Source organism: Xyrauchen texanus, chromosome 2, assembly GCF_025860055.1.
Source record: "Xyrauchen texanus isolate HMW12.3.18 chromosome 2, RBS_HiC_50CHRs, whole genome shotgun sequence".
Classification (NCBI taxonomy): domain Eukaryota; kingdom Metazoa; phylum Chordata; class Actinopteri; order Cypriniformes; family Catostomidae; genus Xyrauchen; species Xyrauchen texanus.
Genome location: NC_068277.1, coordinates 50,130,378 through 50,144,238, shown reverse-complemented (window position 1 = coordinate 50,144,238; position 13,861 = coordinate 50,130,378). Strand labels below are relative to the sequence as shown.

Genomic DNA, 13,861 nt, shown 5'->3' with positions numbered 1-13,861 from the left:
AATTAAAAAAAAAAAGATTGAAATCATTTTGCTTTATTTATTTATATATTGTGCTTCCATAAATCATTAATTTATTTTTTTATTCAATATCTAAATGATTTTACTATTGTTTATTACAACCAGGGCTGAACTGGGAAGAGAAATCAGCCTGGGATTTTACATAGCAATTGGCCCTCATTTTAGCTTATCACGGCCCATTCGTGGCCGACACACTTGCTCACTTGGTTCTCCAGATGGCCAGTCCACCCCTGATCGGCCCCAAAGTGCGTCGGCCCACCGGGAAAATGCCCGGTATGCCAGATTACCAGTCCAGCCCTGATTACAACACAACAGAGTACTACATTCAAACAAATAACTACTATATCACATTGATTTTCTATGTGACAATGGTGAATTATCAGTATACCATTTGCGTGTACACATAAATATAATACATGCTATTTATTACTCAATGTGGTGCTGATATTTCAACGATTGACTTGATTTACATTTGGCATTGCTATTTGACGAAGCAGCAATGTGGAAGTAAACTATAACAAGTGTAACATATGTACAGTATGATTTGGCAACACTCATTGGGTGTACTACTACAATGATGTATGTTGTGCCTCTATTTAGACTAAAAAAGTACCTGAGAAAATATATATGTGTAGCTTTTGTGTAGATTATGTGTTATGTGTAGCTCAAGTATGTGTTTGACAGCCAGTTGCATCTCATGAAATTTCAGCATGGAACTGATGAATCCTGTTCTACTTTTGTTGCATCATCTCATTGAAATATGAAAAATTAAACATCAAAATATATCAGAATATATTTGTAACACAGTTCAGTGGAAAGGAGGAGGCGAGAACTGGTTTGATAATATAAATAATATTTTTATGATAAACTTAACCAAAAGGCAAATACACACAGCTGTCGGGCAGCTGCCCGTAACTCTCTCTCTGTCGCACAGCCATCTCCAGTCGCCCTTATCCCTCTCTGGCTTCATCAGCTTAATTAGGGGCCGGTGTGCAGAATCATGACCCGGCCCAGCCCTCCGCCCTGCCACAATATTCTATTTTATTATTTTCTAATTGTCTTGAAAATGTTTACCTATCTACGCATTTTGTAGATCCATGCGATAGATAAACATGCCAGTTCTCTAAAGATCAGTGTATGTAATAATGATTGGGGAAACACCCATGCATTTAAGGGTTAAAGGGATAATAGCCAAAAATGAAAATTCTCACATAATTTTCTTACCCCAATGCGTCCCAAACTTTTATTACTTTCTTTCTTCTGCAGAACACAAATAAAGATATTTTGAGTAGTGTATGATGTGTTATTGTAGATACAATGCCAATGGGGTCCAAAAAGGACAGAAATTAAGCATAAAAGTAATCCATACGACTCCAGTGGTTTAATCCATGTCTTCAGAAGTGTTACGATCAGTTTTGGGTCCTTATTTAAGTCCTTATTCACTATAAATCTTCACTTCCGGCCCAACCAGATCAAAGTGCAGGCTTCAAGAGGGAAAATCTGCACTTGATTCACACTGGGTACTTAATCCAGCTATTTTTGTACATCAATGAGATGTTAATTTAAATTTTCTAGTGTTAACATCAACATTTTGGTGACCGCAGTCATAATTTTGGTCTGTTTCTCACCCAAAGTGATAGTACCGCTTCAGAAGACATGGATTAAACCACTCATTAACTCCTCTATGGAGCTTGAAAGTTGTGCATCCCACTGACTTACATCATACGGCCATGAGTCATACATTCTTCAATAAGCTATATTTTTGTAGAAGAAAGAATGTCATATGAAACTGAGACAGCATTAATTGAGTAACTGATGAGAGAATTTTCATTTTGGGGTGAACTATTACTTTACTAAAATAAAAAAAATAAAAAAATAAATCGATACAGACAAATAGAAAGATTGAGGTACATTAAAAAGCAACCTGGTCTGTTTTGCAGAGCCTGAAGATGGTTCCCACGAGGCTGAGGTAGACTCTTCCTTTGAGGCCACGCAGCTCAACGTAGCTGCTCTTGATTGTGTTATTTTTGCGAGGCTGATGGGAAATTGAGGACTGGGAGTTCACAGCAAACTGAAGAACCTCCAGCCAATCCTGACGTTCTCCTTAGAGGAAAGACGTAAGATGGAGGGAGGTAAGAAAAAGCATGAGTGACAATGGAGGTATGCCTTTTTGATGTATGTTAGTGTATGTGCAGGTATGCGTGTGTGAAGAAACACGGTGCCATGGGAATAAAAGGGAAGGACAAAAATGGTCTAATATTATTGTTATATTTTATAAACTTCCAAATCTGCAAACAGAGCAAGTCTGCAAAAGCCCAAGTGTCTCGTAGCACTGTGCCTGCCTGCCTGCCTGCCTGTGTGTGTGTGTGTGTGTGTGTGTGTGTGTGTGTGTGTGTGTGTGTGTGTGTGTGTGTGTGTGTGTGTGTGTGTGTGAGTGAGTGATGGGGAAGGAAGTCTGAGAGGATTCTCTTGTGCTGTGTTTAAATAGGACTACAGGGGCTTGAACATATTCACTTGCACACACAGTAGCCAAAAAACATTAACAGCTGGATACTCATATTCTCTGCAGGTCTACAGCACCTGCTACATCCAGTGAGACAAGGTAAGAGAGAGAGAGAGACAGAGAGAAGTAAAGAGAGAGATCTCATTTTGTAAAAGGTGAGGTTTTCTGTGTACATTGTCTTTTTGGACAAGATTAAAATTCTGGTTGTAGTCTACAAAAGATCTTTCAGGCACAACTTTGTGTTAGTTTATATATAATAACTCATTTACCGAGTTCAGTTCGTTAAAGCTAACGCGTGTACATTTTCTGATGTTAAAATACTGGGCATATTCAGAAAGCTCTTCAGAAAGCTCTCTTCACCTGTAGACCTCCAGAACTGAAGACTGGTTGAGAAGGAGCACACAGCCCTAAACGTTTGCTCGCTCACACACACACACACACACACTTGTGCATCTAAATGATTCCCAGCTTGCTCAATCCCTTGAACACTAATTCTCATTCTTATCGGTTTTGCTCATCCCACCTCACCACCCACTTGCAGTTCTTTCATTCACTCACTCGTTCTCTCTCTCTCCTGCTCTCTTGTGTTTGCCTTTAGATTGATGACTCTCTCAGACTGCTGTAAAACTGTTTAAAAATGCATGAGCAGTTCTGACCAGCTTTCGTTCTTTCTCTGTGAATTCTTCTGATGGAGAAAAGTCCAGTTAAATACAGCCTAAACGGACTTCCCTCTGATTAATTCACTTGTCGTGGGTCAGGGGTCATCCTATAAGAGCTGGGTAGGGAAGAACGTAGGAGGCCATTATTTGCTGATATTCTGGGACAATATGGCACACGAGAGTGCTATTAGCCTTAGATTTACTACAGTAATTACATCAAGGAAAGCATGCGACATGTCAATAATGGGGTAATTGATTGGCTCATGACAAACCTCTCACCCTTTCACTGTCGCTTTTACTGCAAGGAGTCAGCAAGAGCAAATAATCTTGCCAGTCCTCATGGCCTTGAGACAGTCAAGTCTCTCTATGTATGAATAATGCAAAATGATGTATGTGGCATACTTTAGTTTACACATATACAGTGGCTCCAATAAGTATTTGGAGACTTAAAGGTCTATAATTTAGGCACCACTAGCCAGACAGACTGCACATAAAAACACTGGCTCAACCAATGCTGGGAGTTTGGAGCTGGACTATGTTTGCTGAACTGAAGCAAAAGGGGAAGTGTTCTTACTATCAATCTCCACTGTCACTTTCACTTTTACATTCTATCACATTCTGAATGTTAAAGTGGAGATTTATAGTAAAAAAAGGACTTAAATATTAATCAGTTTCTCACCCACACCTACCATATCCCTTCTGAATATATGGATTTAACCACTGGAGTCATAAGGATTACTTTTTTGCTGCCTTTATGTGATTTATGGAACTTCAAAAGGTCTGGCAACCATTCACTTAAATTGTATGGACATACAGAGCGGAGATATTCTTCTAAAAATCTTTGTTGTGTTCTGCAGAAGAGAGAAAGTCAAACAACTGGGATGGCATGAAAGTGAGTAGATTATGAGAGAATTGTTATTTTTGGATTAACTACCCTTTAAGTAGCAGACTATGCTTTAAATACCACTAGTAACACCTTAAACCCAAAATGTAGCATAGGGCCAAAGAGCACTAAAGGGATAGTTCACCTAAAACTGAAAACTATTTCATCCCGTCCTCACCCTCATGTCATTCCAAACTTGACCTTTTTCTGGGGAACAGAACAGGAGATGTTTGGCAGAATGTTTGCTTTAGTCACCATAGCCACCATTCACTTTAATTGCATTTTTGTTCTATACTAACAATGGCAAATATTTTGCACACATTTTCATTTTTGAGTGATCTATCTCTTTAAGTCTGAAAAACCAAAGAGTAACTGAAAGTAACATGAGTAAATGATGACAGAAGTTCTCTACCGAACTGCCGCATCCGGCTGGATTTATCCCTCTCCTCGGCTGATTAGCCTGACTGGGGGCCGGGCGTGCATAGGCATGGCCCGGCCTCGCCCTCCTCCTCGTCACAACTTGACTGCAGCTTAATTATGAATATAAGGAAGAACACTATACCATAAAATGCACATGCAATATTGTGACAACAATATGCACCACAGGGTGTTTAATGTAGATTTTAAATCTGACGCGATCATGATCGGCATCTTGATTGTTTGAGATCATTGTCAAAATATTGTGATCTCTCAGAGTCTGACTCTCTCTCTCTCTCTCTGTGGATGATCTAGTCAGAGTACAATCCACACTTTCCTTTGTGATATCTTATTGCAGAGATATTAAGGAGATACAAATAAAAGTGAAAAGCTGATAAAAGGTCAAGAGCGAGAAAGGGAGTGAATTGGTTTTAAAGATATGAACAGAGGTGGATCGAAACTCAAGACTCACCTTCTTTCTCTGCCCGAAACACAAAGGTTCTTACAGAGGTGACCACATCGAACTTATTCTCACCCAGAGCTCGAACTTGTTTAATTGCTGAAATTGGAATAAGGCCTTTTGAGTACATCTCCTGCAGATAATGAGAGAGAAAGCAAGACTTTTCATTGCACCAGCACATTTATCATCAGAATGTCAGGTCAAAGGTTTCTCAAACCTTTTGATCTAGACAAATATAAATTGTGTCCGTTTATTATTTTCTTCAAAAACTTAAAATATGGGGACTCCTTCAAGATTACTAGAAAAGCACACTTGGTGGATATTACTTGAAGTTGGATAAAGGAACATTTTAATTCTCTCATCATTTACTCACCCTCATGCCATCCCAGATGAGCATGACTTTCTTTCTTCTGCTGAAAACAAGATTTTTAGAAGAATCTCGGCTTTGTAGGTCCATAAAATGCAAGTGAATGGTGACCAGAAATTTGGAGCTCCAGAAAGCACAAAAAGGCAGCATACGAGTAATCCACACAACTCCAGTGGTTTAATCAATGTCTTCTGAAGCAATCTAACCGATCTTGTGTGAGAACGTTTTCACTGTATATCTTGCCATAGCATTCCCTATGCACAATCATAATTTTAGGCTTGATTACCATTCCTAGAGCTTAACATATGCACAGAGCGCTAGATGGTGCCTGAAAGTGGAATCGAGCTTAAAACCATGATCGCCAAGAAAACTACTGGAGTTTTATGGATACTTTTATGTTGCCTTTCTGTGCTTTCTGGAGCTTAACATTTCTTGTCACCATTTACTTGCATTGTGTGGACCTACATAGCTGAAATATTCTCCTAAAAATCTTTTTTGTGTTCTTTAGAAGAAAGAAATGATACATTTTTGGGTGAACTATTACTTAAGTGAATGTCAAGTGTGTGCAGAGCTGGCAATTTAGACAAAGGCTGGCTACTGAGATTTATGGCTTCATTTATGTAACTTATTTTGGTCACTATTTTATTCCCATACATCCATTGGTGTCATTTCATAGTTTTGACAACTTTCCTGTTATTCAAAAATGTCTACAGTATGTAATAGTAAAGAGCAAGTAGGTGAATCCAAACTTTTTGCAACATATTGCAACATCACTCTCATACATTGTTTACAACAGACACCTCAATCCATCCCTAATGCATCTGCTTACTACAAAAAAGAAAGCAGGGATTGAGACAAATACACACACACACACACACACACACACACACACTCACACACTCAAGCAGGTCTGAGTCCTAATACCAGTCCCCAGCTAACAGCTTTGGCTCTCCAGTATTTATAGTCTGATGTTTTGTGTGACGCGATGAGGGAAACGGAGCTAGTTGTTTAGAGAAAGGAGTGTTTGGTCTCTGTGTGTGCTTCAAACCAACATAAGCCTTCAAAGCAGCAGCAGAGCACTGTGAGGCCTCCTTTATTCTACAGCACTCATGCACACCACTCCATCGGCTCAGAAACAGTAGACTGTGATTGATAGAACAGGGCAAGTAATGTGGAGAACTGAAAATGAGGAAAGACGAGGGAGAAAAAGAGGGAATGGAAGAGAGGCAGAGAGAATTCTAGAACTTGTCCATCCAGAACTGGAAGAGAAGTTTGAGTGAGGGACCCCCTCATAAGCCCAAATGGAAGAGATAAAGCCAAAGATGAGGGTTGCGAAAGTGCAAAAAAGAGAGAATGAGAAAGAGAGAGGGATATGATAGCTTGAGGATTACTTGATAGAGAGAAAAATGAGTGAAAAACCAAGGGATCACAGAAGAAAAAGCTCAGCGAGAGGGAAAGGAAGATTGAGAGTGAGAAAAAGTGAGAAAGAGGGGTCAAAGAAAGTGCCATCTTTTCAAATTAAGGCAGCATGCCATGTTAGCAATGGCTGCAGCAGCTAACCCTAATTATGGTAGGGGGCAGCCATCACCTCTCCCTGGGATTTCACTCCCGTCTTGCTCTCTCCAATTTTGCATCCTTGCCGCAGCAGCTGCGATATACGGCCGTGAACTCGCCGGCGTTTTAATGAGACTTCCTCTGTCTAAATCTAGACGCCGGCGCAAGAGAGGAGAACGAGCGATGAAAGTGAAGAGGTGTGCATGTTTATAGGAAGCTAAGTGGCAATAACGAGGCGCTCTCTAAGCTGCCATTAATTATTCATCGTAATTACAATTTTTCAGGGTCGGAATGATGAAGGGGGCTTAAAGAGTTGATGTGCAAACACGGGTGCATCCATTAAGAGTTTAGAAATGGTTTAGGTACTTTGGTGTGAGTGCTTATTCAAACACACAAGCGTGGAGACACAATGACAAAGACACTTTGTTGGAAAGAGGTTGTTCTGTATCCCTGAAGTTTATAGCAGAATACCCACCATATTTGTATGGTTTGTGCACATCTACAGCTCTGCCATGTTATGCTGCTACACTCCTTGCAGATTGCCCTATATATGCACTTTGATGTTCACAAACAAATACCTCAGAATGTGGGAGAGAGTAATAGAGCTGAAGGGACAGACTGATAAAGACTACATTCACTCCAAGAGACCCAGAGAGAGTGCTGTAGAGCCATTAGCTTTTGTCTTAACTCATTACAAGAGCTGAGTGAGTTCTACAATGGAGCCATGGGGACACCACATGGCCAACGGGAGTTAATGCACAAACCCTTAAGAAGAGATAAATGTGAATGTGTATGCAGACTTAAAGGGATAGTTCATCCAAAATTAAAAAATGATGCTATCATTTACTCACCCTCATGTTGTTCTGAACCCATATCATCTTCTTTCTCATGTGGAACACAAAAGGAGATGTTTTTGTGGAACCAGTAGCCAGTTAAGGACTGACCATCGCAATTACCATTCACTTTTTATAGTATGGAAAAAAGATGCAATGAAAGTGAAAGGTGAATGAGGCTGTCATTCTGCCCAACAACTTATTTTGGTGTTCCACGGAAGGAAGGAAAAAAGAAAGTAATTGCAGAATTAAAATTTTTTGGGTGAGCTGTCCCTTTAAATATGTTATGTTGAGTAAACATCAATGCCAAATTGCATTTTTGCTTAATCTCATCCTAATCAGAGACAACAGAGCTAAATGTAGGGAAATAAAACATCAACTGCCATACAAGTTGTGGGTCCTTGAAAGCTTGCTTTTGCCCCAAGTAGGATGATTACTTACCATATAAACCAGAGTGGGTGGTGAGAAAGCTTCATATTGGAGCTCCCATAGGACTTGAGCTTTTAGGGATTTTCTGGTTATTCAAGGGGCTTCAATTGTACTTCAGATACGAGATATCCCAACCCAAACATCTCCATAGACCCTGCCTACTGAGGAGTGACATATTAAACCCCTTTTTCACACACACTCAAACTCTGAGAAAGTGTAACTTGGATCCCCTAATGTTGCAGACCTGGTCGCAAGGTTGATGAAACATCAGGTAAGTTTGGAGAGAGATACCATGCCACCCAGTGCTCGAGGGTCCCACATAGAACCAGTGGGAGTGTTGTGCACGCCTCTCTCCCACGCTTAAGAACCTGCTCTCTGATTGATGACATCATTATGTGATGTCAAGAAGTGAACAGTGATTAAGATTATCCATTTCAATCAAAGATAAGAGACTGAGGATAGAGACTGTCCTTTGAGGACAATCAGTTGCGAGACTTCCTTTGAAACTTTCATTAGTTTCTTTATTAGTGGTGCTTGCAGAAGTGAGCTATTGCTTTTCAAAATGACTGGCCATTTTCAGCTGGCTGATGACAGACTTATGATCAAAGAGGCACCTGAGCCATATCTAAGGACCAGACTTGGGACTTTAGCAACAACCTAGTAACAACCCAGAACACCTTAGCAACCAGATAGAAACACGCTAAAAACACTCAGAACACCTTACCAGCGATCTAACAATGCTCAAGCAACTGCACAGCAATTCACTAAAAACCACTCTGAACACCTTTGCAACCATATAGCAATGCCCTGGTAAGCACACAACATGATAACATCATAGCAGTGATTTTTATGTGCACGCATCCCTCACAAGATTGCAAATGTCATCATGGACTCCTAAAGCATGATAATATTGCAGAGGAACCTCTTTTAAGTTTAGAGAAACACAGAAATGTTTGCTTTAATTAAAATAACTATTTTTAATTAGGAAAAAACAGAGGCATTAATTTCACAACTGTCTGCTCCAACCACACACACAATTAAACTGTGAGCATTCTGATAAACCAAAGGCTAGAGACAAAAAGATAAAGAGACAGAGAGACAAAAGACAGAGAGATTTATATTTCAGAGAGAGAGAGAGAGAGATAGTCAGGGACCTGCTCTATATTAGCTCCTGATTAATTGTGGTGCTGGTCAACATTTCCATCAAATTCACTGACCATTTCCAAAACTGGATGATATATAGCTTTATGGTGATATATAGCTTTATGGCTTTTTACAGACTGCGATCGTTTAAAAGTATATTTCACTGAATTTCCACCATCAGGACGAATGGTTCTGAGCAAGGTGAGGAAAGGTTCCTGTAGCATTTACACTTGAGTCACCTTCATATCAAAATGTAAAAAATACAATAAAAATAATAATATTAACAAATGTTAATCATAATATTCTTTACTTTCTTTACCACTAAACAATGGTGCCAAATATGTTCTTTGCACCTCCTGGCAGTGATTTTGCCATGTGATTGAGTCTCACATGTGAGAATTTAACATTTTACAGCCACGTTAATCCCCGCTAATAAACCTCATTCTGGTTGATTACCTACTGTGTTTATCTGGCAAATTTCACTATGGTAAGGTTAATGAAGTTATTACTTTTTTAAAAAAAAAACAGTGTATGTTTGGTGAATCTGCATAATTCAATAATGATGGTTTATCTAGTAGGCTATAGTACATTATTATGTTTTTACACACCCTTTTCATCAGGGAGGTAGATTACGCTAGATAGCTCATTAAAACTAATATAATATATATTTTTATATTACATTTACTTGGATAATATTTTGTCAATACATTTCCTTTTTTAGCAAGTCTGGGAACTTCTACCTTTCTGTGTGTTTGAGTCCAGTGGCATGCAACCCCACTGCAAATGATGCAGACCTCTCACCTTTTTCTCTTTGCCATCCATTTTTGCGACATGGGACGTGTCTTTCTTATGCTTCAGCAGAGTAAATACCAGGGGTCAAGACTCAAAATGGGAATATGCGATCATCATACCTCAAAGCACACTCGCTCCAATGTTTACCTGTTTCACACCATCGCCAACCAATGTATTTGTTACATTCATGCACCACAGTGGAAAAATAAACCATAACCATGTCAACTGGCTCGGATCAGCACTGAAAGGTACAGTTTCACCACGGGAACCGTTCGGCCCGATGGTGGAAAAACTGCTTTTGTTTCAGTTCTGGCTAATAGGCTAATAAAGGCAATAGACAAATGTGTAACCTACCATGTTAAGACATTTTGGCAACCCAAGTTTCTATAGCATATCAAAAAACATATACTACAGTACAGTGCAGTGGACAAGAATTAGGGCTGGCAACCCAGAGAACTATATATTGAATCAGAGTTAGACTTAGACTCAGACTGCTAAATGCGGTACATGGCACTGTCACAGGATGCAGTGCCATGCCAACAGCGAGTCAGGCCCCATTGCCCAAAATCAGTGCCTGAATTCACTGATGCTCTTGTATCTGAATAGGAGCAAATCCCTGAAGTCACCTTTCAACATCTAGTGGAAAGAAGAGTGGAAGCTTCTATAAAGTAGCAGCAAAGGAAATACTCCTTATTCCTTATAATTTTGGAATTAAATATTTAAAATGTGCAAATGGGGATAGTGTTCATTTCTTCACATACTTTTGGTCATGTAGTGTATCTCTGAAGTCTAGTCTTAAAACACAGTGACTATATACTGCCTGTAGAGTCTTGCAAAGAGACATCTGTGTGTAACAATCTTCTGCACTCATGGAGTTCAGTGGTTAAATTACTTACAAGTGAAATGCATTAAACTGCTCCAAATAGACTGTATGTACACTTGTGCTCAAATGTTTACATACCCCTTGCAGAGTCAAGAAGTTTAGCATTTCAATAAAATCATAAAAAGTTGTCTTTTGTTGTTTTATTTTAAGGAGCAATATGTAGCAATGACATCAAGCATTTAAAACTTGAAGGTCTTCACATACTTGGATGCCAGGTTTAGGACACGCAACAGGAAAGAGCAAACTGACAATGGCAAGTGACGAGCCTTTCACTGTAAGTTAATCAGCTAATGTATACATTAGCAATGTTTTTATTGTTTGCAAATTATAAACCAGCTCATGTATATTGTGTATATCTGTCAATGTTAGCTAGATTTATTGCTGGTTTCCATAGCTGCAGCACGCTGTGTTTTCCTGCTAACTTGTTTCAAATATAGCAACCCGGGGTGTCAAAATACTATTGAGAAATGGGCAGTGGGCGGGATTCCAGCCCGGAAAGGACATTTCAAAGTAGAATATACTGGCTGTAGCGTTGTTTTCGGAGAAGCCAGTATTGCAACTTAGCATGTTTCTTAAATCTCTGATAATATATTATGATAATTTTATGCTTTAGTACAGTAAATATATTACATATTGCACCTTTAATACTGCCCTGCCCTGTAATCCTACACTTTTTTTACCTGGAGGCTTTTTTCCCCCAAGAACAGCAGGCAGCTTTGCGGTTCAGAACAAACCAAGGACTCATCCACAACCATCAAAAAGGTTACAAACAGTGATGCTTGTGGAGACAACACAAACACACAGTATTAAGAACCAATCGTAGGTACAAATCTGAACAGGGTCATTTTTGTTATTTCAGTTATTATTTTGTCTTGTGGAATTTAGGCAAATATCTATTATGTCAAAAGATTCATCTTGGCAATCTGTTGGATATTAGATGCTAGAAAACCCAAGCTTTTAATCCTGGAATTCCTCAATGTCATAAATTAAAAGAATAAGGAACAACAAGGCTCACATCTGGCCAGTAAAAAAAACAAATAGACTTGTGCAGATTGCACATGTCTTGAGAATCTCTCTCTAAGAGGCCCAAAGAGCAGGGGTCACAAGCAATAAACGACAGAGTGAACCAGCTTCACTTGTGAGATCCTCATCCCAGTCCCAGTACTTGTGATTTAACCCTATAAAATATACACCATACCTAGCCTTGCTAGATAATTCTGAAAATGACTCTATGACCTGTTATCAGTTGTATAACTGACAAATTAATTATTATAGCAGATGTACCTTTTAAAATATGTGTAGTGATTGGTAATCACTTCTAACTAACAAATCAATGATTATAATCTTTAATCTTGAATGGTAACTTCAAGGTTCAGCTGGATATTATACCCTGACAATCAGGTGTCTCATAAAGTGTAATATATTATTCATGTTGTAAAACTAATGAATTAATCAGTATGATTTGTAACCAGGGATTTTCACATTTTGTTACACATGTTGTATGTATAATATTCATGAAAGAATGTCATATTTAGTATGTAAATGCTTGCTTTTTTATGTAGAGAATGTTGATGACAACGAATGTCATGTTTCTTGTACCGTTTTTGTTTCCGATATAAAAGTTCATGATTAAACAAACTATTTTTGAGCGGGAGTTTGTAAGAATACTCCACAAAGGATCATAAATCAACTTTTGAAAAGGACAGTCCAGTCGACCATATGACTCCGGAAAGTAACTTCTGATTGGCTCAGGACACCTTTGAGGTGCGGCTAGTTTGAGTTCAAAACTTTCCTACCCAAGTAAGAACTCTTCTCTCTCTCTCTACTCATGATCTTCCTCTTCTGTTGAACTTCTCTCTTGTAATGCTCTATTTGGAACCGTCTCTTTCTGCTTCCAGATACTTCAAGCCATGTAGAGCCCAAGGAAAACTCGGAACATACAAAGTCCCGAGGTAGCCTCACACTCTCTGCTCTATGGTTCATACACCCAATGGGAGTCGCTAGTCCTCCTTGCAGAAGGCCTCACTTCATCCAGACAATAACTATCCACGATCATAACTTTAGACAAAAAGCCAAAGAACCAAGCAACATGAGGAAATGCAACGCAAGGAAACGCAACGACATGCAAGTACATCTCCAAGACTTTTGCTCAAAGTGCTGGTGTATTAGTTCAATTCTTTGGGTAATCTGACTGCAAATTGAATTAGACTCAAAGAAGGATAAATGGGTCTTAAGGCATTGTAAACAGACTCAATAAAGTTCATTTTCTCTGTATTGATCATTTACTTCACATTCTGTCACTACTCAGCAACCTGTATCATGTTGTATGTGTTAGATTAGTTTTGTTTAGAATAGCAATAAAGTTTGTCTGTATTCAAAAATAATTGGACTGTGGTATATTTTGATAAATAATTTCATCCCTGTTTTTAAAAGATTTTGCTTTAAAGTTGTACCTAAATATGTGTAATATTATTTTCGATAACCAATAACAATATTATTACTACAATAAGTGAATTAACCATAGTTCCCTTATTAAAGCTAATTCCTTACAGTAGAAATTGTGAGTGGATACAACGAGACTTTGTATTACGAATTTAATGGTAATAGATAATCTAGTTATTTGTCAGTTTTCTAATTTATAATAGTTGTTGAACGCAACTAATTCCATAAGAAATTTCCTTACATAATAATATAGAATAAGGACAGTTTAGGTTCCAAGCTCACACATACTGTTCCTACATTTAATGGTGGAGAATTGCAGCACATTAATCCATACCATGTACATTGATACAACCAAATTTCCTACATATAATGGTGGAGGTACGTGGGCACTTTATTCCGTACCGTGTACATCTACTAGTGTTGTCAAAAATACCGGTACTCCGGTACCAAGTCGGTACACAAACAAAAACATTTTTAC

The 13,861-nt window shown here is 38.7% G+C and overlaps 1 protein-coding gene across 3 annotated transcripts in view; it reads right to left on the bottom strand.

The window, feature by feature from the left end:
- Positions 1 to 13,861, bottom strand: part of LOC127657565 (arf-GAP with Rho-GAP domain, ANK repeat and PH domain-containing protein 2-like) — a 145,910-nt gene that overhangs the window by 100,010 nt on the left and 32,039 nt on the right. For all 3 annotated transcript variants that reach the window (XR_007972306.1, XM_052146425.1, XM_052146435.1), the window contains 2 exons: positions 4,953 to 5,073; positions 1,943 to 2,121 (listed from right to left, as the gene is read on the bottom strand). Coding sequence is in view for 2 of the 3 variants with exons in the window: in XM_052146425.1 (XP_052002385.1) it covers positions 1,943 to 2,121; positions 4,953 to 5,073 (300 nt within the window). In the remaining variant the exon portion in view is untranslated. The remainder of the gene's footprint in view (positions 1 to 1,942; positions 2,122 to 4,952; positions 5,074 to 13,861) is intronic.